The sequence below is a fragment of the Idiotropiscis lumnitzeri genome, chromosome 7 (assembly GCF_059441095.1).
Source record: "Idiotropiscis lumnitzeri isolate Australia: NSW breed Sydney's pygmy pipehorse chromosome 7, RoL_Ilum_1.0, whole genome shotgun sequence".
Lineage (NCBI taxonomy): Eukaryota > Metazoa > Chordata > Actinopteri > Syngnathiformes > Syngnathidae > Idiotropiscis > Idiotropiscis lumnitzeri.
This window is the reverse complement of record NC_142397.1, coordinates 3,770,429-3,793,955: the sequence shown is the minus strand read 5'-3', so window position 1 is coordinate 3,793,955 and position 23,527 is coordinate 3,770,429. Positions and strand designations below refer to the sequence as shown.

Sequence of the window (23,527 nt, the reverse complement as noted above, 5' to 3'; positions counted from 1 at the left end):
TGCACACAAATCATAAAGTGCGACACAGAATCAATCGTACTGAAGCCATTTTAAAAGTATTTTTTGCAATTAAATGAGATAAACGGCTCAATTTGCATTTTATGATTTTTCATCAACGCATATTCCAAAGACAACATCATGTCAGCAAAGTAGAGGCGCGCATGCAAATGAAGACTCCCACGCTTGTTGAGCGAACCCGTTTATTGTGAGCACAAAAACAGAGTTCAGTCAACGTGTTGGCTCGAAGTCTGCCGAAATTGCTCGGTGGCGGCGTCTTCACACCTGAGAGTCAACACGCACGCCAAAGTCATCTTCCTCCACACATCACAGCTACCCACGACCAACGTGACATGTTGGAATCCTCCAAAGGAAAAAAAATAAATAGATGTATATCTCGTATGTAAAATATGTCTTCGCGTCCAAAAGGCTGCTTTGGCCGCTTTTTTAATACGTACATGCACTCGTGCTCGCTCGCCTTTTGCCGGAAGGCCCGAAAACAGTCGTCGGCGACGAAACAATAAATAAAACCATAAGACTTCAAAGTGTCTGTACAGCCGATTCAGACTGAATGGCGTCAATCGCACACGCTGATGATACGCCGCTCATTCCTCCTTGAGATTCTGCAGAAGAATGAAGCTGCATCGTTTAAAAAAAAACCTTAAAAAAAATGCAAACCTCCATAAAAACGAACTTATGAAACATACGCCTCCCAATCTTATATTTTGGGCCAATCGAAAGCGATTCAAGAGTTGCGAGTAATTAACACCGACCCCAAAAGGTTTTTAACTGTCGACAGATGCCACAAGATGTCAGCAAAGCATATTTTTCGATTATCGGACCAAATGAAGCTCCCCGCCTAAATTTCAAGTAATATTTTGTTACTTCTTCAAACTGCTTGATTAAAAATAACCCAATATATTCTTTTTTTTTTTTCAAAACCATAATGGCTTATTTTGAAATTGCTTAAAACTGACGAGTTCAAAATGAGTTCAAAATAAGCCTTTAACTCATTTACGGTTATTTTGAACTCAGCAGTTTCAAGCGTGCAGCCTGAGAGCATAATCGCCTACGTCATGTTTCACTTACTGTCACAAAAAAAAAAACCTAAAAAAAAAAACATTTCCTGCAATTTTCTGTTGTTTTGTTCATAGAAGAAAGAATGAGTGGGCAATTATTTGATAAGGCTAACCATATAAGGCGTGGCTTTGGCCCGAGAACAAAAACAGCGATCAGGTGAGTTTTTGTTTTTCCGCAATATTAAAAGATGAACTATTGTAATTTATTTAAGAATATTTATGAATTAAGGGTTAGGTTCAGCAAGAGGTGGATTATTTATTTATTTATTTTATGTATTTTATTTATTTATTTATTTATTTTATTTATTTATTTATTTATTTCTGTATTACGCAAGCTTTTATAGGTCAAACTTAAAAATAAAACTTGAAAATATCTCCAAAACCCCAATGTGTGAGAAAACAAGTAAAGACATTTTAAAAATCTGCATCAAAAATATATTTAGGGACACATAAAGCCAGCTTGGATTACAATGTGCAAAATGGAAAAAAAAATGGCATTACCCCGTTTAGTTGTCAGTGGTTGACCTGATGTTAAGATTGCCCCAGTTCTTAAGCCTTCCGTCAACAAATCAAGCATCCTCCCTCTCATGACAAAATGAACAAACAAAAAAAAAAAGCAGTGACTTTGTCATAGGCACTAAAAGACAGCGTCTACACGCTCACATTTAGTCTGTTTGATGAACACGATGCGTTCAGGCACAGTTCCGAGTGTAGACGAGCCGTGACGCAGTGTGCGCACGCCTGTGTGTGTGCGTGCGTAGAAGCAAGGCAATCTACAGACATGGTCGTTACAAAAAAAGGCCTACTTGCCGTCACGTTATTGTTTGATCGAATTGGCTGCTGCAGTCAAAGTGTGCATAGCGTTGGTGACTTCTTGATTCAGATGCGTCTTTCCCGCTCTCGTGTTTGTCGTCCGTGTTATCCCAGCTGATCCTCATACTGCTTTCGGAAGCAGTCCCCGGCGGGGAAGAAGTCCCAGCAGCGCTCTTGGTACATCTTCCAAACGTACGACTCCTAAGAAATAAAAAAAAATATATAAAAATAGGTCCGGAATAAGGTGCATGGTGGTGAGTGAAATGCAAGGTTGTGATTGAAAGACAAGAGGACTTGTTATTTATGACGTCATTGGCTGACCTGTCCCGTGTGCTCTGTTTCATCCTTGTTGATAAGATACATCAGGAAGAACCTGCAAGACAAGAGTGAGGGAGAAAAGCAAACATATCAAACATAACTTGAAAAATGAAGTATAGTATGCAAGCTTGCACAGATGGAAGACATGCAGTTGTTTTGTTTGAGTTGATGGAATCAATCCAATCATATAATGGATAAGGATGTCGTGAAAATAATTTTTAAATGGTCCTGATCCAAACACAATATGGGAATTTGCCCCATCTGAAAACTGAAAACACTCGTGAAAACCAAAGAAAGGACACTCACATGTAGTTGGCCAAGTTGTGTTCTTCTAAAGTGTGCGTCTCAAAGCCGTGCGGCGTTGTGTCAAAGTAGTCGCTGCCGATTCCGCAGATGAAGCACTTGGTCTGTGCGACAAGAGACAGGACGTCCCCATTAATCGGAAGAACGTAGGCGAGAGGAAGTGAGCGGGAAGGCAGGTGAACTCACCTCCATGTCCTCGCGGACCTGCTCCTGCTGGTCTCTCAGCTCCCCGAAGGCGTCAATGATCAAACCTGAAAGAGCGTAAGTGCTTGGGGTTCGTATCATTTTAGGCAATAAATGATATCGTATCACTTGTGTAGACCACATACACAATGATGGCGGCCCACGAGTTCCTACCCTGAATGATGGCCAGCAGGATGACGATGACAAAGAAGAAGAAGGTGATGTCGAAGACCACTCGGTAGAGCTCGTATTCGTCTCCGGCCGGGTCCTCGATCTCGTCTCCGATGCCGCCGCCGGCCCTCACGCCAACGTACATGTGGAACAGATAGCACTGCGGGGGGGGGACGAGTCAGTCATATAACAATAATAGCTTTGTGTCTACGTCCACGAGTAAGTAAATGGATTCATTTCAGTGCAGTATATCAACTCCAATAAAAGTTGGACACCAATGATGAAAACGATAGCCACAGATGGTTTGGCGCGCCTGCCACACACCGTCATCATGTCGTCGCACTTCATGTCGGGCTCGTCCTCGTCCTCGCTTTTGTTGTAGAACTTGCGGAAGAAATTGAAGGCCACCACGGTGTAGAGGTAAACCACCACGGCCAGCAGACCCACCGTCATCATCAGCTGTGGAGGACACAAGAAGTCGTACGAAGGCTTCCGCTGGCTTGTGGTCTTGCTTTTGTTGGCTTTTGTTGTTTGTCGGTTGGTTAGTCAGACTTACTTAATCATTTAATCTTAAGAAAAGGTTACAGTCTGCTGGTGGTAGACTAGTTTTTGTAGCAGACTGATGTAATTGTGGCTACTAGTGTGCACCTACACACCTCCAACCACCACCAAACATTCACATCCAGCCAGCTGTACACTAACAGTTAAAAAAGTTACTGAATCTACATCCTGCATTTAAAAAAACTTATTGTGAAAATGTCCTCCGTTTTTTGTCAATTAATATCAAATGAGTTTTACGGGTTCAGAGAATTGAGAATTGGAATATACTTTACTTTATTACACAATACTTAGTGACTTTTTTTTTGTCATGCACTCGATAAATGCCCCATATATTTTTTTTCTAAAAAAAAAAAAAGAAGCTAAAACTACTGCTAAAACTAAAAACAAAACTAAAACAAAGCCATTTAAGAAAACAAACTTGCTTTAAAAACTAATTAAAACTTGACTGACTTAAAAACAATTATAATGATAAATCCTCAAATTTTATAAACCTGGTTGTGCCTTGACACAGTATTTCTTTTGTCACCTGCTTTCCGTTGTGAGTGACCGAGGACAGGATGGTGCGCAGGGTTTTGACGCCCATGGCGATGTCCAACAGGTGAGCAGCGAAGAAGAAGTTGTTGTAGTGTCCGAGCATCGACATGAGCATGTACCAGACCAAGTACAGGAAGGTCTACCGGGAGAAGAAAGCAAGTGAGAAAGTTTCCATCTTCAAGTCAGATGCTTTGGTTTCTTCAACTCACATTGTCCGTGAACACGACACCAAACTTCCAGATCTGGTACTTGATGTCGATGGCGGTTATCCTGCAGAGAAGATGCAGATTGTCAGTCATCCAGGTCGTGAATCGAGGCAACTGGACTTGTCTCGTTTGTTTTAAGAAGTCAGGTAGAGAAATGAAAAAGAAGTTAAAATCTAAGTCAGTCAGGTTGAAAGGCCAAAACATGCGATCAAAGTACCTCGCCAAAGACGTCAAGAATGCGAAACATACCAGCTGAAGACCGAATTGTCAGGCTCAGGCTTCTTATCGTGCGTCATGGCGCTGACGTCCAGGGAGGCCAAGTCCATGCCCAGCAGCTCGGCGATCCGCTCTCTACCGTAGATGTCGCCGTATTTATCCAACACCTACCAACCGTGCAAAAAAAAATAAAAAATCTTGGCTCAGTAACAGTCACTTCAATAAAAAAAAAAATGACAAAAAACTGAAGAACTCACCTTCCTTTTCACAAACTTATCCCAGTAGTTGTTGGGGAACGATCTGCAGTCACAGACAAATGAGTGATTAGACTTCGCACTTTTACTTTTCCACATATGTTGAAGCAATGTGAAGACTGAAAAGGTCAAAGGCAGAGCTGGCCCACTTGTAAAATGTTTACTTTGACTTTGTCTTAGACTACTGTAACTCTGCAGCGTTGATCACATGACATTTTTTTTCTTGTTCTTGCTTGCCCCCTTGTGGTCATAAGACCCTAAACAGGTGCTTAGATGGCTTCAGCCTTGGGCCAGCTCTGGTGAAACCTGAGAAATCACTTACGGCGTATTGAGCACCAGTCTGTCCCACTGTCCCTTGATATCGTCGTCTTCCGGCTGCTCGGTCACGTAGACGCCGTCAAACTCCAGCTTCCTGGCCAGCTCTTTCTCTCTCTTGAAGATAACCAGAGGAACCTGCATGGTGAGAGGAGCCAAGAAAAAAAAAATGACATTTTGCATGATTCCCCACAAGAATTTCCATTTGGTACCGGCACTTTTATAAAGTACATACTTTATAAAAACTCAAAATAACAAATTTTAGCCACATTTATAAGCGCTTGTACTGACCGACTAAATCGGTCGGGCCTTAACAGCGTCAGACGGTATTTAGGAGAAGGCAAACTTTTAACCTTGAGACAGTTGTAGCCGATGATACAGAGGAAGGAGATGATGGTGTGGACGATGCTGAGAAAAGCCAACGCCGGCTCCATGTATCCGGTGCTCTCCTCCAGGAAGTAGTACAGGGGTCCTTCGTCTTCGTCGTCCTCTCCTCCATCTTCGAATCCGGACCCTTCCTCATCAGCGCCGGAGCCTTCAAACAGTCCTGAGCCGCCCTCAAACAAACCGGATCCTTCAAATTCCTCCTCGCCTGGCGGGCTGTCCGACACCTGGAGAGGTCGGACACAAAAGGCCAATTGCAAAACCGTTAATTAAAAAAAATAATAAAAAAATCAGCATTTAAAAAGCAAACCTTGTAGAAGAGCAGGATGAAGTTGAGGGCAAAAGCGATGAAAAGGGCCAAGAAACGCAGGTTGTAGAAGTTTCGAGAGAGGTAGTTCTGCAAGGAGATATTTGGAGAAATTAGTGGACCAATGACACTTTTTATTTCATGTAGTCGTCCGGGGTGGTATGCAGGCTCTCTCTAGTGATACACAAAAGAATCACTGAATGAAATACAAATAAAATGTACATGAGTTATGCATACAGTCTTTTGTCATTTCAGTCGAGGATATTTTTTACTTTTCAAGTTCAGCACATTTTTAAGGAAAGTTCTGTTGTATTCAAGAAAATTTCATATGCAAGAACTGAATTTGGATTTCAGATTTATATAGCTGTCAACGGCCGTGGATACATTTCCGCATTTGTTTGTATGCACGTTTTTAAACGATTTATTACAGAAATGCGAATAGCTCACCATGAATTTAATCCTCTGGACCTCCAGCTCGTTCCACAGCTCAAAACCTTCCTCCTCCGGTTTCTTCTCCTTCTTCACTTTTGCCTTCACAGTCGGCTCCTCGGGCTCTTCTTCCTTGACTTCGGGCTCGGGCTCGGCCTCTGCCTTCTCGGGCTTCTTCTCATCGCTCTCTGTGCTGCAAACGTGATAAGTGACCCGCTTTAAACTCTGTCTGGACATGTTAACACTGAATTCATGAAAGCGGATGGCGAGTACACTTTTTCTTCTTTAAGACATGCAAGCGTCTAAATATCTAACACGAGATGGTGGACGGCCTCAGTCCATGACTTACTCGGCTTTCTCTGTCTCTGGAGCGGCCTCTTCTTCGGTTTCAGCAATTACGCCTCCTTCGCCTTCCTGCCCTTCACCTGCTGCAGTCAACTGTGGCAAGGAACACAAATAATGAGAATTACTTTAAGACGGACAGCCGCTATTTGAGGAAATATAAATCGAGTCTACTGACCAGCTTCCTCTTGAGCAGTGGCGTGCCCTCAGGAGTGGGCGGTTCCTCAGGCGTGGTCTCCCCAAAGTCTCCAAGTCCGCCAGGAGCGTTGAAGCCAGGCAGGCGTCCACCTTCGCGTTCCTCGCCGTCCTCCTCTTCCTCCTCGCCTCCCCCTGCATCCAAGTCCGCCGCTCCATCTGCATCTTGAACCTCTCGCGCTCCCGGCTCAGGAGGCAAGTCGCCGTGAACTTCGTCCTGCGTCGGGTCCGGCATGCTGGCGAGGATCTCGGTCACCGTTATCTTCTTGGCGCCCTCCACCAAGCCGCCGCCAAAGAGCGCTTTCCAAATGAGCATGAAGAAGCCCTTGCAGATGCTGTAGATGAACATCAGGATGCCCATGAGGACGGTGTAGACGAACGTGGCCAGGCCGATCACCATCTCCTTCACCGTCATCTTGCGCAATTTGCGGTAGCGCCGGCGCAGGTTTCGGAAGGTGAACATGTTGAAGAAGTTGACCACGCTGGCGAGGAAGTCGGCAAAGGCCGAGGTGGACTCCGGAGCCACGGCTTCGCCGTTGCCTTCCTCCCCTTCGACGCCGTCGCCCTCCTTGGCCGCCTCTTCTTCCTCTTCCTCGTCATCTTCCTCTTCGGCGCCGTCTCCCTCGGGCTCCGAGATGGAGGCGGCGATGTTCATTTCAAAGATGGTGTCCTCGCAGAAGTTGACAAAGAGCTCCATCTTCTCGCTCTCGCCGCCCTCGTTGACCACGTCGAAGATGAACTGCCGCTTGGATTCGCGCACCTGCGGCATCTCCCACTGGTTGCGGTTGGCCTCGCTGATCTCGAAGTAGATCCGCTCAATCTTGCGACTGGCGCCCATGATCTCGATGCGGCCCAGGAAGGGGCGGAAATAGTTGAGAACGCTCTCAGCCTGCTCCAGGAAGTTCTGCAGACGCGTGTCATGCGGCACGTGCTCAGACAGGTTGGTGAGGAGGACGGCAATGTTGAAACCGATGTCCTTGGCCGGCTCCTGGAAGCGGTCGGCAAACTCTTCAAAGTTGATCATCTCATTCTCGTCGGCTTCGGAGCAGGACAGGAGGAATTGGATTTCCGAGGGGGAGTACTGCTTCTGACTGTCCATGGCTTTGGAGAAGTCCTTCTTGGAGATGAGCCCGCGGGGATCGCTGACGTAGTCGCGGAAGGCGTCGGACGCCACGATGTCCTTCAGCTTGAGGAACATGTCGAAAAACTTGAGGATCATCTCCACGTTGCTGGAGGACTCCACAAGCATGTCCACCATCTGCTTGGCGATGGTGCCGTTCACAACATTGCCTGGAAGGTAAGGGAGAAGGGCGGGAGTGAGTTCACGGATTTGACGAGTATATATGTCGATGCCAGTCAATGGTTGCATTCAAGTCGAGGAAACAAACGTCCATCACAGTCAACACGATAAGCAGAGACGGCAAAACTCTTTTTTTCTCTTCATACCTTCCAGGAGAGACAGAAGCATCACCACCATGTCTTTCTGCAGATCCAAGAGCTCCTTCAACAGGCCGATTTGACTCGAGTCCTGAAGACAAGCCGAAACACGGAGAGGAACAAATAGTAGAGAGAAAATATTCCTATGAGATTCTCCGTTTATGAAAACACCAGGTCCTTAGAAAGGAGTTGTTAATTCAAAAATCGGTAGGGAAGGGTAAGGCATTGAGAGACGCTACCTCACAGGGGGGTCTACTCCAAAAATGATCCTGGGTTTGCAGTTATTAGGAAGAAGAATACATTTTTAACACGGCAACGAGCATACATGGAAGTAAGTGGGACAGAAAGACAGACACGGGGAATTGTGACACTTCAGCCTCTCCGGTTATTCTGAAAGTGATCACAGCCCGGGAACGAGGAAGACGCAAACAGTATAAAATAAGAAAGTTTAAGAATGTCATCAGACAATCTGCTTCTTTGCGATGTTTCATGCTTAGGGATGTATGAATTTAATAAAATGAAAGCAAAACTACATGTTAGCTTTATACAATGTTCTTGCTGACCGGAAAAATCAAAAGAGGGAAGGGAAATGGAAACGTCAAAAATGCAGAAGCAATTGGAAATGCAACTGGTCTGGAATGAAATGTAGTAGTAGCATTTAATGGATGTTTCAAATGGGATGGCGTTGCTGGGGGTGGACAAAAGAGTCTTACGCCATTTTGTTGTCCAAGATCAGGATGCATCTATCAGGGATACAAAAAATGTTACCTAACAATTTTCACTATTTATATTATTACTATTATTATCAGCCGCAAAATTCATTTCAATCACAGTTCTTACTAGGCTAAATAATAGCTGAATTGTACTAGTCATGTGCAAATGTGATGTAAAATTATTTTTTTTTTAGATAGAAACGTTCCTGAATGTTTTGAGTAGTTGGCCCAATCCCAATACCCACGCCACACTCTTTGATATCTCATTGTAGTGTGCACGTAGTAGAAGTACACATTGTGATCGAGAACGCAGGAAGCAAGTGTACAACACGGCAGAATTGGGACAGTGTGTGTGACGTCATCAACGTACGCGCCTGTGTCATCGAGTATGGTTGCACGGGGTGTTCTTTTGGTAATTTTGTTGAGTAAAATTATATTAAAATTAAATAAAGTAGTAGTAAAGTAAAAAAAAAAAAACTCGGTCTTCCAGTTGATGGGAGCTATGGCTCCATTATTACTACCATTTGCGGCTCATGCACGATCTGCCACTCATGCGGAGACGATTGCTAAGTACGGAAGTTACATTAAGACAAAATACATAGCTGACTGAAAACAGCGATTAAGATTTCACGGGTCCGCGCAATTGGGCAGTACAGGGGTGCAAGTGTGGGTATTTGGATTGGGCCAATATAAATAGCAACGTACCAATTTGTCAAATACCAACGTCAAAAAAAAAAAAACATTAACTGCTTGTTATAAGAGTTACACACAAACCAGTGAAAGCAAGCACGCAAACATAGGTCAGTTGAACACCAGCAGATTCTTGGATTAGGTCAGATGCATTTCTGTTAATCTATGAACATGATCAGAAACTGGAGAGTCAAAAAGTTAGGAGAGAATTTTGAATGATTAGGTTCATTATTTAAGATTGTTTCGACCATCATTACTGGATTTAACATCATCCTCCATGTAACTTATTGAAAAGGTTCCGCTTGTGTGTTTTTATGTATTTTGTCCACATTTAATAACATACGTCCCAATAAAGAGGCCAAAACAACCTGGCAAAGGAAGGAATAAAAAAAAAAGGAATAAAAACTCATGAGGAATTAATGGTAGGGGCTTGGAAGTTGTGGGTAGTCAAGAGTTAATTAAACCAGATTGGAATAATTCAAATAGATACATACTTTAGTCTTGAGGATAAGAGAGGGAGTTGAAAAAATTAGTCATCTCTAGAAAAACAGTCAAATAAAGTCAACACAGTACATAGGCAAATAAAAAAAAACACAAACCCAATAATGCATATAATTGTTGATATTGATTAATAGTTTAAACTACAGAATACTTCAAAATCATTTCAAAGTCATTTAAAACATTACCCTTAAAAAGTAATAGCTACAAATTAATTTCAGTAAATCACACACAAGACAAGACTCTGCAACTTCCGCCAGTAACCTGGGCTAAATTTGGACAGTAATTATGCAGGCGATTACAGCGGATCAGATGTGTCTTACCTGAGCCAGCTTCATCATCATGTGGGCAAAGACGTGCAGGAAGCCCACCACGGCGTCCCACAGCCTGCTGTGCGCCAACGACTGCTGGTTGCCCGTACACGGACCCTGATGGACAAGAATGGTTTGAACTTTGACCTTCTCTCACTAGAGCTGGCAAAAGTGTGACACACTTGTGTTGGAAAAAATAGTAAAAGTAGAAGCTTCAACTTTGGTGTCGTATAACCTGAGAAAGGTACAAAAATATTTATTAAATAGGAATGTGCATATAGTACTTCTTGATATTTTGATAACGTGAAAAAAAAAAAGAATGAGCACCTATTGTAACTCCTGGAAAAAAGTCACAAGCCTATTTTGACGAAGTAGGGAGTATAAAATGCAGGGATGAAATTAAATGTGAAATTAAATATAGGGAGTCAAAATAAAATGTCATCTGAAAAAATAACACTCAGGCAAAGTACAAATACCTAAAAAAAACGACTTAAGTCCAGTAAGCTATTTGTATTTTGTTACTTCCAAACACGGTGGTGCGGTCTGAGTATTTTTGTACCTGGATGTACTCTGTCAAGCTGTTGAAAACTTGCTTGGCCACCGTCATGGCTTTGGAGAAGTTCCTCTTGCCGGGCTCGTCAATGATGTCCTTGCCTGAGTAGTACCAGTAGAAGTCACTGATGGACTCCTGCTCGAGAAACAATTTGGTCATTACACCAAGGAAATTCACATCATGGCCACACGACTGAGGTTTTTTTTTTTTTAAATACATTTTTTTAATGTGTTTTTGCCGATATTTAAATTGTATTTATTTTTTTAATATGAACTGGAAACCACACTAGAAAAACTGGGTATATATAACAAGAACAAAGTAACGGCATGAGGAATATATTGCTTAATTAAAAAACTAGGAGACGGTTATACACTGAAGTGTAGAATAAGCTCCAATAAAGATAATAAAAAGCTTTTTAGGCAATTGTCCAGCGTGCTGACCTGTAGTCGTAGCAGGTAATCCACCGTGCAAATGATGACATTGATGGTGGTGGTGCTGCCAGTCTGGGTCCTCAGGTAGTTCTGGAAGTCTAGAGGATGAGAGGAGACACGTTTGCATTTTTCATCTCATTACAAAATGTACGGACTCAGTGTGAAATTTGGGCTTGGTTAGTTGAACACTCCGCCATCAGTTAGTTTGATAAATGGCAACGGGTGGATGAAGCGGTGAATTGGAAGAACATTTCATGGTTCTGCTGGTCATTCTACGTTTCTGGCTTGACCAAAGATGCATTATCTTTAGTAAATTAATAATAAACTTTGGACTAATTAAATATATTTAAAAAATGATTAAAAAATTTAGTAAGTTAAAAAAAAAATGGGAAGAATAGATATAGGCATTAAATTGGAGCTGGCGCCCTTTGAACGAAACGATCACTCACCGTTATTGTGGCCCTCGCACAGCAGCTGCAGGAAGCGGAAGAGGTCGCACGTGAATTCGTCATCCGCCATCACTTTCTCATCTAAACGGACAAATTGGATGCAAATGAATCCACCAAGCTGAGCAAGTGACTGGTCTGTCGTATTTTGGCGACTGCGTCAAGGGATTATGTGTTAGCCCAGCTATTTTCAACCACTTTTGAAGCATTTGCTTCTCTGTCACTCTCGGATTTGAGAGGAAGGAATCTGTTTATGGACACTTGACTGGAGACGCACGTTGCATTCCATAATACAAAACATGCAACATGAAGAATAACATTTGAGGGCACGCTGTCATGCAGGACAGATCTACTCAACTCTGAAAACCATCTCTAAGGTCATCAATGCGGTTGTCTTACAGTAGGTTGGCAAAAACGTACACACATGCGGTGATTCCCACACAATCGGGCTAGTTCTGGACAAAAAAGAGAGACGCAATTGCTCCATTCTGGTGCAGAACAACATTATATTGAGCTGATTTTCGCAAAATTATTTTCGCAGGGCTATACTGTGTTGAGACTAGTGGGGACGCATGGCAGCCTATCTATCGGAATTTTATTCTGCCAAACATCGGAATCAGCATCAGCCTCCAAAAAAATAAAAATAAATAAATAAATAAAATCCACATATCGGTCAGGTTGTAGTTCGAATTCTTACTGTGGCAGCTGTCCTTCATTTACTAAAAAGAAGACAAACTTGATCTCACACTTTCCTAAAAAGAAAACATTTCAACGGTGAATGTGTCATTTTAAATTTTTAATTCCTCTACTGCAGCCATTGTACACTGAACCCCTTTCTGAAAACCAAGGTACCATTTTTGGTCGAGCGGTTCACCCCCCATCGCGCACTGTTATAACTGTAAGTTCAATTAGAAGTCTGACAAAAGTCACTTCTGTAAAAAAAACAAAAATAGGAATCAATAAAAAGAATTGAAATAAATTTGTAGCAACAACTCCTTGTGGGATCTAATAAACAAAAATTTAGAAAATAAAAATCTACAAGGGGACAACTGCGGTTACATTATCCAAAAGTTTAGACAAACCCAAAATTTGCCCCCTTCCAATATTCTCTTGCCCCAAATAAGCACTAAATTTCAAAATGTTTGTGTGGCCGTCGTCGGAGTTGCAGTAGATCCGCGGTCAAACACGCAATCACTTCACAAAGAAACAGCCAGATGGCAACTATGACCAAACTGAAGATGATGAAGCAGCGCTAGTCAGCATTTAAGAAAGAAAAAAAAGTCTAGTTCTACTGGGCCCTTGAGCGAGAGATGAGAAGCGGATTAATATCTCACGGCAAGGCAGCTAAGCGACGTCCATTTACCACGTTCGAGCTTCTTATCTGACGGCAGCGACGGACGGGTGAGGGGAGAGAGAAGACAAGAGATGCGGTGAGTGCACAAACCTCGGTGCTGTCAGTGGACGGAGAACAACTCGCTGATTCCGCGACCATTTAACATCACAACACACGCTTACCCTCACACACACGCTCACACACACAGTCACGTATATATGCACATGAGAGGACATTAAAATATAACTTTCAGATGCGACAAACATTGACTTCAATATCATATTTCAGTGAATGCCCACATTTACGTGAAATGTTTTTCTGCATGACTTGTGTGTGCGTGTGTGTGTGTGTGAATGTGTCCATTTTACTCACTTGTGCCCTCTTCTGACACCATTCCAAGTCCTTCCGCCTTATTTTGTCTCTCGAAAGCATTCAGGTCCAAAACGCTGGTCACAAACCAGACGTAGTTAGTCAACAAACTCATCTAAATACTCAGTTCATCATGTTCAAATCGTTCTCAAAACACGAATATTAATGATGCATCATCGTTAATTCCGCTCAGGGAACTCATTTACGACCTGTCTCGTAGGCTCATCATTCATCTGCAATATTGTTCATATGTCTCAGAATGTGCTGCTGTTTTGGTTAGCAACAACATTTATCCAATGACTCAGTAGATTTCTTTCATAAAGTGGGAACTTATCAACTTTATGGATATAATATGAGAGCTCTGACAACTATTCAAAGTAAAATAACATCAAAAGGAGACTGTGCTCAAGACCTGCAGGTTTGCATCAGAGTTTGGACGCTCAGGAAGAAGCCCACGTCCTTTTTGTCCTTCAGGTAGTCCAGCATTCTCTGCATGTCGACAAAAAGCAAATAATATGATGATAAAATGGAAGAACCATGCACAGATGAAATCCAAATAAATATGTCCATCAGTGGCTGTGAGTGTCACACAAAAGCCCTTATCATTTATTTACTACAAATATCTTTGGTGATGTATTGTATGCAAGCGATGTCTAGTGACAAAAAGAACAATTAAACAATACAATGCTCGCCCACTAGATGCCAATTAATTTTGGTATCCATCTGTTGCCATTGTGACCAGTGACCGTGCAGTTGTGTGAGGTGAATCGGAGTAAAGTTGTAGACTGAAAGTTTCGACTGTCTGCGAGGCGGTGAACGTGATTGGATGAGGAACTTGGTTCAGTGACATCATTTCTTAGAGCCGCATTGTCAGATTTTATGAATCGAAAATGTGTGTGGGCGATAGAGATTAGGGCAAACATGTAAATGCAAAAGACGTAAGTTTAATAAGAAAAATAAGTTGTGACAATGCCATGACAGCATCGGTTGGTCTAGCAAATCAGAGAATTCTTAAAGCTTCACTACAGATTGTACATGAAAAAAACTGTGCACTGCTCGCTACGTATTGACTGACCTGCTGCACGTCACAGTTGCCTCCGTTGAGGATGGAGATTCCCAGCTTGAGAGTGGAAGAAACCATCGACCCGGGCTCACCTGACACAGACACAACTGGACTCAGTACTTGCAAAAGTGACGGGGGTGCTTTTAAAAACGTTTTTAAGATGATCATGATTAGAATTCGTTCACTGACTGACGTGACGCAGCCCACCTTTGCAGGCGCTTATCATCTGCAGGACCATCTCAGCGGCCCCGCGATTGTGCAGGCGGGACTGCTGGTACAGCAGCCTCTGCTTCTCCATCTCCTTTTCCTGGTGGGGAGCAGAGCAGGAGGGAAGCGGTTGTAACCATGTCCACACAGCGTGCACTGCCCCCCCACACACACGCGCACGTACGCAGAGCCAGTCTCTCTCTCTCACACACACATACTCACTTGCTTCTACTGTGTGCATTAGTTTCGAAAGCTACCCCAGCAGCTACATAACTTCCACAAGTTACAAAAAGCATCCAACATTTGGGCCAAATGCAAAATGCATACCCAAACAGCACACACACACACGCACGCACACACACACACAAACTCAACTTATCATACAGTACATTATGTCCAGCATGCAAGTCACACTTCCAAGAGTGCAAAAAAAAAATAGTGCAACATTTGTACCGTTCATTCGTGCTGGATGTTAAAAGGGACATAGTGTCATTTCTGATCGTTGGACCTCCGAGTACTTGTGATGCCTCAACGTCAAACGTAAGCAATGTACAATAGATCCCCTTTAACTTGTTTGTTTAAAGATAAACTAGATGTACTGTAGAAGTGGCGGACCGTAGTTCCTCAAATGGTGGCCGAACTCCTAATAAAGAGGTTCTCAAAATTTTTTGGGTCCAATAAACTGGAGAGACATGTTTTTTCTGTCTGTATGTAAGCCTGAATACAATTCCAATTAAAACGACAAGTCACAATCTTCAGGATTAAGTTTTTTCCCCAAGATAAAATCGTGAAAATTGTGACATTAACACATTTAATATATAAATTTCAAAATTACAACAACTACAAATTGCATTCCAGCCACAATATGCGGAAATACGGTAGTTTTAAACAGTTCACTACTCAAAACAACCTGAATACAGGGGTGCCTTGAGATAAGAGCTGCATTTGTTCTGTGCTCCTTCTGGTGTGCACACCATGACCAGCTGGGGGCAGTATAACACCGACATACAGATTTACTGTGCATGGAGAGAGACGGAGGAAAACTATCAATATTAGCATTCTTTTTGAAGATCCAGTACTGACCAAAGCCACAGAAAAAAAAAAACATGAAAGTTGTGTCGCTCGTATTTCAAGGCATTACTGTATACTTCTACTATAAAGCTAAAGCATACTAAAGCTACTGTATATTATGTCACACGACATTATTGTACATTCCAAGCCTTTGGAACACAGGACTCGTATACCCAGACACTGAACATGCTGCCCAAGACCCAACCACCCGGACTCCCACCCAACTTTTATCTCCTCCCTATCTATTATCCACCTGACTTATTGTAAATGCCCGAGACCTCTTCTCCAATTACAAATGTTGGGTTCCCCTTGCGGCTACAGTATGTGTGTTGTAAGTGTCGTGTAAGGGTTGTGAAGTGTGTGTGGGACCACGCAAAAGGGCGGAAAAATTAATTGAACAATTTAAATTGACATTGCAGTAGTAATAATGCAATTTTTAGATCGCCAAGGCTGCAATTTAGAGAAAAGAAAAATGCTTTATTTCGGTTGTCAATAGGCTTTATTTTAGATATATATTTTTTTTCATTCTTGTTTTAATCTGAACTATGATTTTCTGATTTATGCCACATTGGTAGAATTTTGCAAAGTTGTCATGAACACTTAAAAGTGTTTTTTTTTAAATAGAAGTAGATAAAGTTGTGCTGATATTAATGCAGGGAACATTTGTCTATATATATATATATATATAGGACAGACCTAAGATAAAATTTTTATTATTTATGATAATGTCAATCAACGTGCTGCTTGTTTTTGTCCAAAAATACACGCTAAGAGGACTAAAAAAAATAAATAATTGGGGAGTTGGGACATACAAAATCAAACGATTGTCATGGTTAGTTTTCCAGTTATCAAGTGAGACATGTTCCAATGACGATGTGAGTAAAAAGGGAGGGGGGGGTGTGAGTCAGGCCACAGAGATCTGGTTGGACTCGCAACGAGACTTGGGACTGGAGGGGGGGGGGGGGGGGAAATAGAGGCTCTGCGATGTTCCGAATCCAGCAAAGGCATGCACAGCTCAGTCCGCCATCGCAGGACGTGTTGTGAGTGAGACCACACGAAGATTAAAAGAAAAAAGGAAAAGACGAATGTGGTTGTTGTCTATTGTGGGGTGGGCTTGTGCGAGTGTGTTGATGCCGTATGGTCACTGGTGGCGCGGGGAGGTGCTTTTCCGCTGACTCCCCTGTCTCCCCTTCCCCTGGTCCCCCCATACCATCTCTGTCTGCCGCACCTCAAAGGATGGCTCCTCCCCCTCCTGTTCTCCCCCTTCGTCATCCTCACCAATATGGCAACTCTGTAAGAAGACGACAGAAACAAAACAGAAAATTCAATTGAGGGGGAGTTACTCCAAAGACAATTAAATGCGTCCCGAAATGCCATAGGAAGTTGCCAATTGCAAAATGTTTTTAAAAGAACATTTTTACAAGCGTTTTGTTTGGAAGAAAAGTCCAAAAAAGCCTGACTGACTGTCCATCTGATATTATTATTGTTTTTCAACAGATTCTACATTTTCCCTAATAACCTCCAATTCGTGAAATTATTCTGTTTTTATGAATTTTAATATTTCTTAATTTTACAGAGGTGAACTCAATAAAAAAAATACAACGTATTCAGTCAAGCTGTTAAAATCGGGCATTTAATCGACAATTAATCGATCATCAAATTAATCAACACTAATTTGAATAATCACATCCTCTGATGTCAACTTCTCAAAAAAAAACTTAGTAATTAGAAAATAAACATTGGTATTTCATCAAAGGATGTAATCCTGAAAAATAAAACATTTGTTAGTTTTGAGAAAGTCTGGAATTGTTTAAGTAAATATTTGGGAAAAAAGAAACAGATAACGATATTGCTGATGATTTTATAGCAGTTTGTTTGTGCATGTAAAATTTTGAGTCCAAACGGGAGTCAATCTGAAAAGGGCATAAGGTTGAATCATTTCTGGGACATCACGAACACAATCCTGCACGACACTCCTTACCTTTGCCATGATGTCGGCGTATGACATATAGAGGTGGTCGACATCCAGTTTTCTGCGGCAGGAAAACAGTCAATGAGTCGTAAGTTAAATTAAGAGGAGAAGAAGAAGAAGCCGAGACGTTCTTACGTTTTCTCCGTGAGAGCGGTTCGGCTGAAATGCAGAATGAGTTGATGAAGCGGGTCGGGCTTGGTCTCGGTCTCTTCTTCCTCCTCCTCCTCTTCCTCCAGGGCTTTCTATTGAACGTACGCACATTTCTCCTCATTTTCCATGCTCACGCATTAAGAATAATGGTCAATATGAAAAAAAGTTTCACGACTTTCGCCACTACACAAACTTTGTGTCACTTTTACCCCCCCAAAAAAGTATTTTACATATTTTCTCGTTTGTGTATTCTGGGTCACTTCAGGAAAAGTCATCTAATTTTAGGGAGAAATAAATATTGAAGTTGTTTTTTAGTACTGTCAAATATCATAACATGAAATTGGAAAAGGATTCAAATTCAAAGGGGAATATGACAGACCGATAAGTCGTCAATCATCTTGTCCTCAAACGAGTAGCCCTCCGTCTCCAACCAGTTGCGCTTGTAGGCATCCAGAAACATGTTGGTGGCTCGGTGCCTGTGGGAGGAGATGTTATTTTTATCATATCATCATGCAACTTTGCATTTTAGACCAATCGTTCTCAAACCTTGAGGGAAGAGACCCTGCAACTAGGAGAATTATTTCCAAAGACCCCACCCAAAATATTTCCGGCATGGTACATGTGTACCCCGGAATGTCATGGGATTTTATTTATTTATTTTTTTTACATTTGAATCTGGAGCGTTGGAGGAAGGAAACATCTAAATCATGTAAGCTAGCAGTCCTCAAGGACCGGAATTTGACTCCTGTGCTCTAAAAGATTTTACTATATTGTTGAAAAAAAAGGGACTTCAATTCTATAATGGGAAAATATGTACATCTAATAATAATACAAAATAAAAAAAAGTGCCCCCAGTTTGAGAAGCATTGTATGAGGGAAATCATCACGTGGGAATATTGTAGAGGGGCGTCATCCTAAAACAGGCCACCACGGCTCTCCGGCGCTGTTTGGAAAGCAGCTTGTGCCACACCATCTTCTTGGACTTGAAGGGATGTTCTGTCTACAATAGAAAAAAAAAATACAAAACCTTTACTGTCATTGCATGGCGCAGAGGCAACGATTCATGTTTTCATTCCCAAAATATCCGACAAAATGAGTACAGAAAATGATACAATACACTGAGACGATTTGCATTGTTTGTCCTCACCACTTCGATGTGGTACAGGACAGCAGAAACCTCTTGGACTCTTTTGACCACCTTCTCGGGGTCCTCTGCATCTTCAGCCTTTCCAGACATCTCCTTGTAGAGGGACAACTGCCAACGCATGGCGGGGTCCTCCACCTGCAAGTCACATGTTTGCTTTTTGCTTAAATTAAGGCTTCAGCACACCAAGACCCTCATGAGGAGAAGCGGCTTATAAATGTGCTTATAAACACAGTTCTATTTTTTTTATTTTTTTTCAAAGAAGCAACTTTCCCTCGTCAGGGGTTGCTTATCGACCCTGACCGGGACAGTTTTTTTTTCTTTTTTTTTAGGTTAGCAACGTCTACCTTAGGTTTTTGCTTAAATTATATAATATATTCCTTATGTTATTCATGTTTTTTAAGCAATATTTTGGCAGTGTATAAACACTAATTGGCTTACTTTGCCTTGGAGATGAAGATTGTTGTGCAAAAATTCCCTCACTTCTTCATCAGTGTCTTTCTACAAGAGTGAGGAAAATTTCATTTTGTTACATCACCAGTGAATTGATAACGGAGCATCCAGAGATCGATTGTGGCTTCCATGCGTCACTTTACCAGCGAGTATCTGATCTTGGCCAGGTTGATGAGCTCCTGGTCGGCGGGTGAGCACATGTTGAGGCCGATGGGAAGCATCTTTTTCAGCGCCGCCACGATGAGCGAGGTCTGCACCGAGTAGCGATCCCCACGTCGCTTCTTCTTGGTACGCTCCTGCTCGGAGCCTCCGGACTAGAACGGGCAAAAGGGAACGTTCACGCCGACCCGTCACTGCAGACGCTTTTCAGTCATGGCTATACACTTGCGCTCAATTCAAACTTCAAGATGCGCTGATCTGTAATTTCAAAAATCAATAATGAAAGGTTCAGTAAAATCTATAAGTTCTAAAGCTGTTCATTGTGCCTCGAGCAACTAATCGTTCCGCCTGTCATGAAAAGTTACTGGCACATATATAGTGAAAAGAAAAAGTCTAAACAACCCTGTTCAAATTACAGATGTTTGAGATATAAAAAGAAAGGAATAATGAACGGTTCTAAATAGCAATCAAAGTGTTCATACAAAACCTTTGGACTTCTGTCAAAAAGGAAACTTTTGTGGCAAGAAAAGCCTACGAAAACATTCAAACTTTATTTGGGTTTAATCAGAGATATTTCAAACGTCGGCGACTATTCGTTGAGACACAGCCACTTTACAACTTATGAGGGTGTGCACACTTTTACAAGCACATGATCTGAATTTGTTTTTACAGTACGTCCTCTCTTGAAAACATTTCTGTTTTTGTTTTTGTTTTTTTAACTAGATTTAAAGGTGGTAAGTCACATTAATGGGGGAAAAATTAGTATATCATGATGGACTTTTGGCACGGTTTCGCAAACGTGTAGTTACAAAATCTCAAACTAAACTTTAAAAAAAAAAAAATTCCTTGAATGACTTAATAATAACCATTTTTTATTATTCTATTTTACTTGCCGAAATATAAAAGTTGTATTATAAGGAAGCAACTGACACCTGGATTTTTGTAAAAAATAAATAAATAAAGTCAGACTGCCAAGCCCTTAATAATAAAACCTAATTCATTTCACTTGACCTTTCATTATTAATTTGTCGAACATGCACCCTGGAAGTCGTCTGACATCACAAGAAAAGGGTCTACTGTATGCGTCTGAAAGTTGACCAAATACGTGCCAAAGGTTGAAAAAATGGAACAAGAAACGTTTGCAATGTGATGGCCAGATTCACATCATGCACAGTGGCACGGCATGCGCACACAATGACTCGACAAGAAACAGAAAAGTTCTTCCTCAGAGCAACAAGTACACTTTTTTTTTTTTAACATTTCGATGGGCTTACTCGAAGCTGCATGACACACAATGCAGCGTCACTGTCAGGAGCGTCTCGTTTTTTAAGACACCAAGGGAGAAACAGGTGATTAGACAATCGGTGATTGAACATTTTTAATAGTGTCAATGTCAATTAGACGTTGAGGGGGGAGGTGACCGGTTAGTAACTGCGATGGAGGCTACCTGCTGCCGATGCGAACTAATAAATCCCCCTGACACAGATCCAACGGTGACAGCAAAGAGGAGGATGTGGTGTTTCGATGTAAACACAACAGGGGTGCCCAAAGTCCACCAGCACTAAAAATAACATTTGACTTGGCCTGCAAGACGTGATTTTTTTTTTTCCCTGAAGAAGGGAGTGTATGACACCCCTGACAACTACTCTGAAAAATACTACTAACAATCCCAAAAATTGGTTTTATAGGTAACGGAGCGAAAGAGGTCTTTTGTGCAAAAATAAATCTTACATTTGTCAGTTGATCTAAAGAAATATGGAATACCGTGGCCCTCGAAGAAAAAAAAAGTTTGGACACCCCTGGAATAATACAATGTTTATTTTGTTGATGTTGAGGGTGACAATGAGGACGAGACCACCAGGGGAATTTGCTATAAAAAGCTGTAAAAAAAAAAAGAAAATCCAACAAAAGAACACCCCTCCACCCTACATTACCCCAACTATCTACAGACAAACGGTTTTATTAATCAAACATAGTGGGATGATGGCGCTCGGCTGCAGGCGAGCACGCTTCAAAATGACGTGAAACTGCTAAGCCGAGCGTCATGACACCCGTCAGGCCACTACAATCTACAACATCAAGCCCCTGCAGAACCCCCCACCCGCTAACACACACGCACACGCACACCCACAGACACGCACGCACGCACACGCGCACACACACACCCACACACACGCACACGCACACACACTCACTCGGGGTTAACAATTGTGAAAAATATTTGAATTGTATTTTTGTGTGTGTGTGTGCGTGAGTGGGGGTGTGTGCGTGTGTGTATCAGCGAGCATGTGCGGGGTGGAGGGGGATCTGCGTGGTAACAAGTGCGGCGGTCCATGGCTCGAAGCTTGACGAGAAGCCTGGCCCAAACCCAGGAGGTGCCCATGCGGTCAGCCTAGCGCTCGTGCACAAACACAGTCTAACCTCTCCGTCTCCGGCCTAGCGGCCCGCCGTCCGACCCCGACCCAGGATACAAGGAGAGAGCACAGTTAGCGACACGCCACCTTCCGTCCTTCGCCACCACAAACTGCCTCTGAACAACGCTCCTGGGCGTTTGCCGTTCTAGTGGCGTGAAAGTCGTCTCTCATGAGTTACAGTATATCCGGATAATATTCACAGTGCTTCGCACATATTTTATTGTGTTAAAAAACACTTTTTGCCCCTCAAAAAAAACAAAAAACAAAAAAAATCAACCCACAGAAAATGATGATGAATAAAGATTTTTGGGTGTCAAAGAATTATGTTGATGTGAGTTGAGGACTACTACTTTGCCGCCATCTTGTGGCATCTATAGGAAATTACAAAAATACTTATGAACATGTTAATGCATTTATTTTTAATAAATTCACAAAAGTATACAAAAAAATTACAGAAAACTATGGGGAGTGTGTAATTTTGTGGACAAAAAAATTAATGAATTCCGTTCTGGGAGAAGGTTGTAACACATCAAAATGTGTAAAAAGTGAAGCACTGTCATTATTTTCCAGGAGCACTGTACAAACTATAAGAAGACAAGATTGTGGTTTGGCTCCGCGAGCGTGACCATCTTATTATCCACAGGGTAAAGACGCAAATGGCTGACATGAGAATGTTTTGGATGTGTTGCAAACGTTAGTAAGTTGAGCACAGATTAGTTCCTTAATGTGTTACGGCATATGGAGTGACTGAAATGTCTTTGGCTGGATTTACACTGCATGTGTCCAGTTTGGGTAATTTTTTTGCCTATTACATTTTAGTTTGAAGAATTTATATACTTGACATTAATGCATTTATAATTATTATACACTATACACCGCTGATGTGTCATATTTACAAAAAAATTATTGATCTACTGTGATAATTGAAAGTGGCTCCCTCTGGTGGTACATAAAAAGAATCATATCCTGTGACATTTATTGTGGTAAGTTAAATTATTATTTATAAGTAAAGGTTTTCTGCACAATTCATTTCATTGAATCAATAAGTTTATTTTTTTAGATTTAAGTGCAGTGTTAATGTTCAAACTGCATAATGTTACAGTGCCAAAAGCTAATTACATAATAATGAACAATCTTCAGGAAAAGAAAACACCTACTGGAGTGTAACATTGATCATGATGGTGATAAGCTAATATTTTCTTTTAGGTGGTACTTCAAATAAAACGTTTTGGTACCATTGGTCTGCATGAGAGTTCTTTTTTTTTTACATGTATGACCTGCCATATTTACATAATATATTGTGGTCTATGTACCCCTTAACACATAGCCACTAACCATTTGTGCCATTTAGGTGACACGTCATCTTTTGCCGTATTTTTAGATTCCGTATGCAAATTGTGCCACTTGAACCACATAGTGTAAATCCAGTGAATACATGTTTATGTGTGTTGGATCTGGACATCTGTGTGTGTGTGTGTGTGAGTGTTTGTGTGACTCCTCTCTCAC

At 41.8% G+C, this 23,527-nt stretch overlaps 1 protein-coding gene across 4 annotated transcripts in view; it reads right to left on the bottom strand.

Moving 5' to 3' along the window:
- Positions 1-1,497: 1,497 nt before the first annotated feature.
- The window catches only part of ryr1b (ryanodine receptor 1b (skeletal)), a 68,483-nt gene continuing 46,453 nt past the window's right edge, over positions 1,498-23,527 (bottom strand). For 2 of the 4 annotated variants that reach the window (XM_088300754.1, XM_088300755.1), the window contains 36 exons: positions 19,592-19,762; positions 19,437-19,496; positions 18,999-19,133; positions 18,739-18,851; positions 18,231-18,327; positions 17,837-17,943; positions 17,711-17,762; positions 16,940-17,020; positions 14,659-14,758; positions 14,464-14,543; positions 13,801-13,877; positions 13,392-13,465; positions 13,050-13,067; positions 11,690-11,770; positions 11,250-11,338; positions 10,816-10,944; positions 10,269-10,373; positions 8,758-8,787; positions 8,284-8,313; positions 8,054-8,135; positions 6,591-7,897; positions 6,420-6,508; positions 6,089-6,263; positions 5,645-5,731; positions 5,304-5,561; positions 4,958-5,088; positions 4,639-4,681; positions 4,415-4,548; positions 4,169-4,229; positions 3,952-4,098; positions 3,189-3,323; positions 2,868-3,024; positions 2,697-2,761; positions 2,514-2,614; positions 2,211-2,262; positions 1,498-2,090 (listed from right to left, as the gene is read on the bottom strand). In XM_088300754.1, the coding sequence (XP_088156880.1) occupies positions 1,995-2,090; positions 2,211-2,262; positions 2,514-2,614; positions 2,697-2,761; positions 2,868-3,024; positions 3,189-3,323; positions 3,952-4,098; positions 4,169-4,229; positions 4,415-4,548; positions 4,639-4,681; positions 4,958-5,088; positions 5,304-5,561; positions 5,645-5,731; positions 6,089-6,263; positions 6,420-6,508; positions 6,591-7,897; positions 8,054-8,135; positions 8,284-8,313; positions 8,758-8,787; positions 10,269-10,373; positions 10,816-10,944; positions 11,250-11,338; positions 11,690-11,770; positions 13,050-13,067; positions 13,392-13,465; positions 13,801-13,877; positions 14,464-14,543; positions 14,659-14,758; positions 16,940-17,020; positions 17,711-17,762; positions 17,837-17,943; positions 18,231-18,327; positions 18,739-18,851; positions 18,999-19,133; positions 19,437-19,496; positions 19,592-19,762 (4,749 nt within the window). In that variant the 3' untranslated portion in view covers positions 1,498-1,994. The remainder of the gene's footprint in view (positions 2,091-2,210; positions 2,263-2,513; positions 2,615-2,696; positions 2,762-2,867; positions 3,025-3,188; positions 3,324-3,951; positions 4,099-4,168; positions 4,230-4,414; positions 4,549-4,638; positions 4,682-4,957; positions 5,089-5,303; positions 5,562-5,644; positions 5,732-6,088; positions 6,264-6,419; positions 6,509-6,590; positions 7,898-8,053; positions 8,136-8,283; positions 8,314-8,757; positions 8,788-10,268; positions 10,374-10,815; positions 10,945-11,249; positions 11,339-11,689; positions 11,771-13,049; positions 13,068-13,391; positions 13,466-13,800; positions 13,878-14,463; positions 14,544-14,658; positions 14,759-16,939; positions 17,021-17,710; positions 17,763-17,836; positions 17,944-18,230; positions 18,328-18,738; positions 18,852-18,998; positions 19,134-19,436; positions 19,497-19,591; positions 19,763-23,527) is intronic. The other 2 variants (XM_088300756.1, XM_088300757.1) reach the window with 2 other exon arrangements.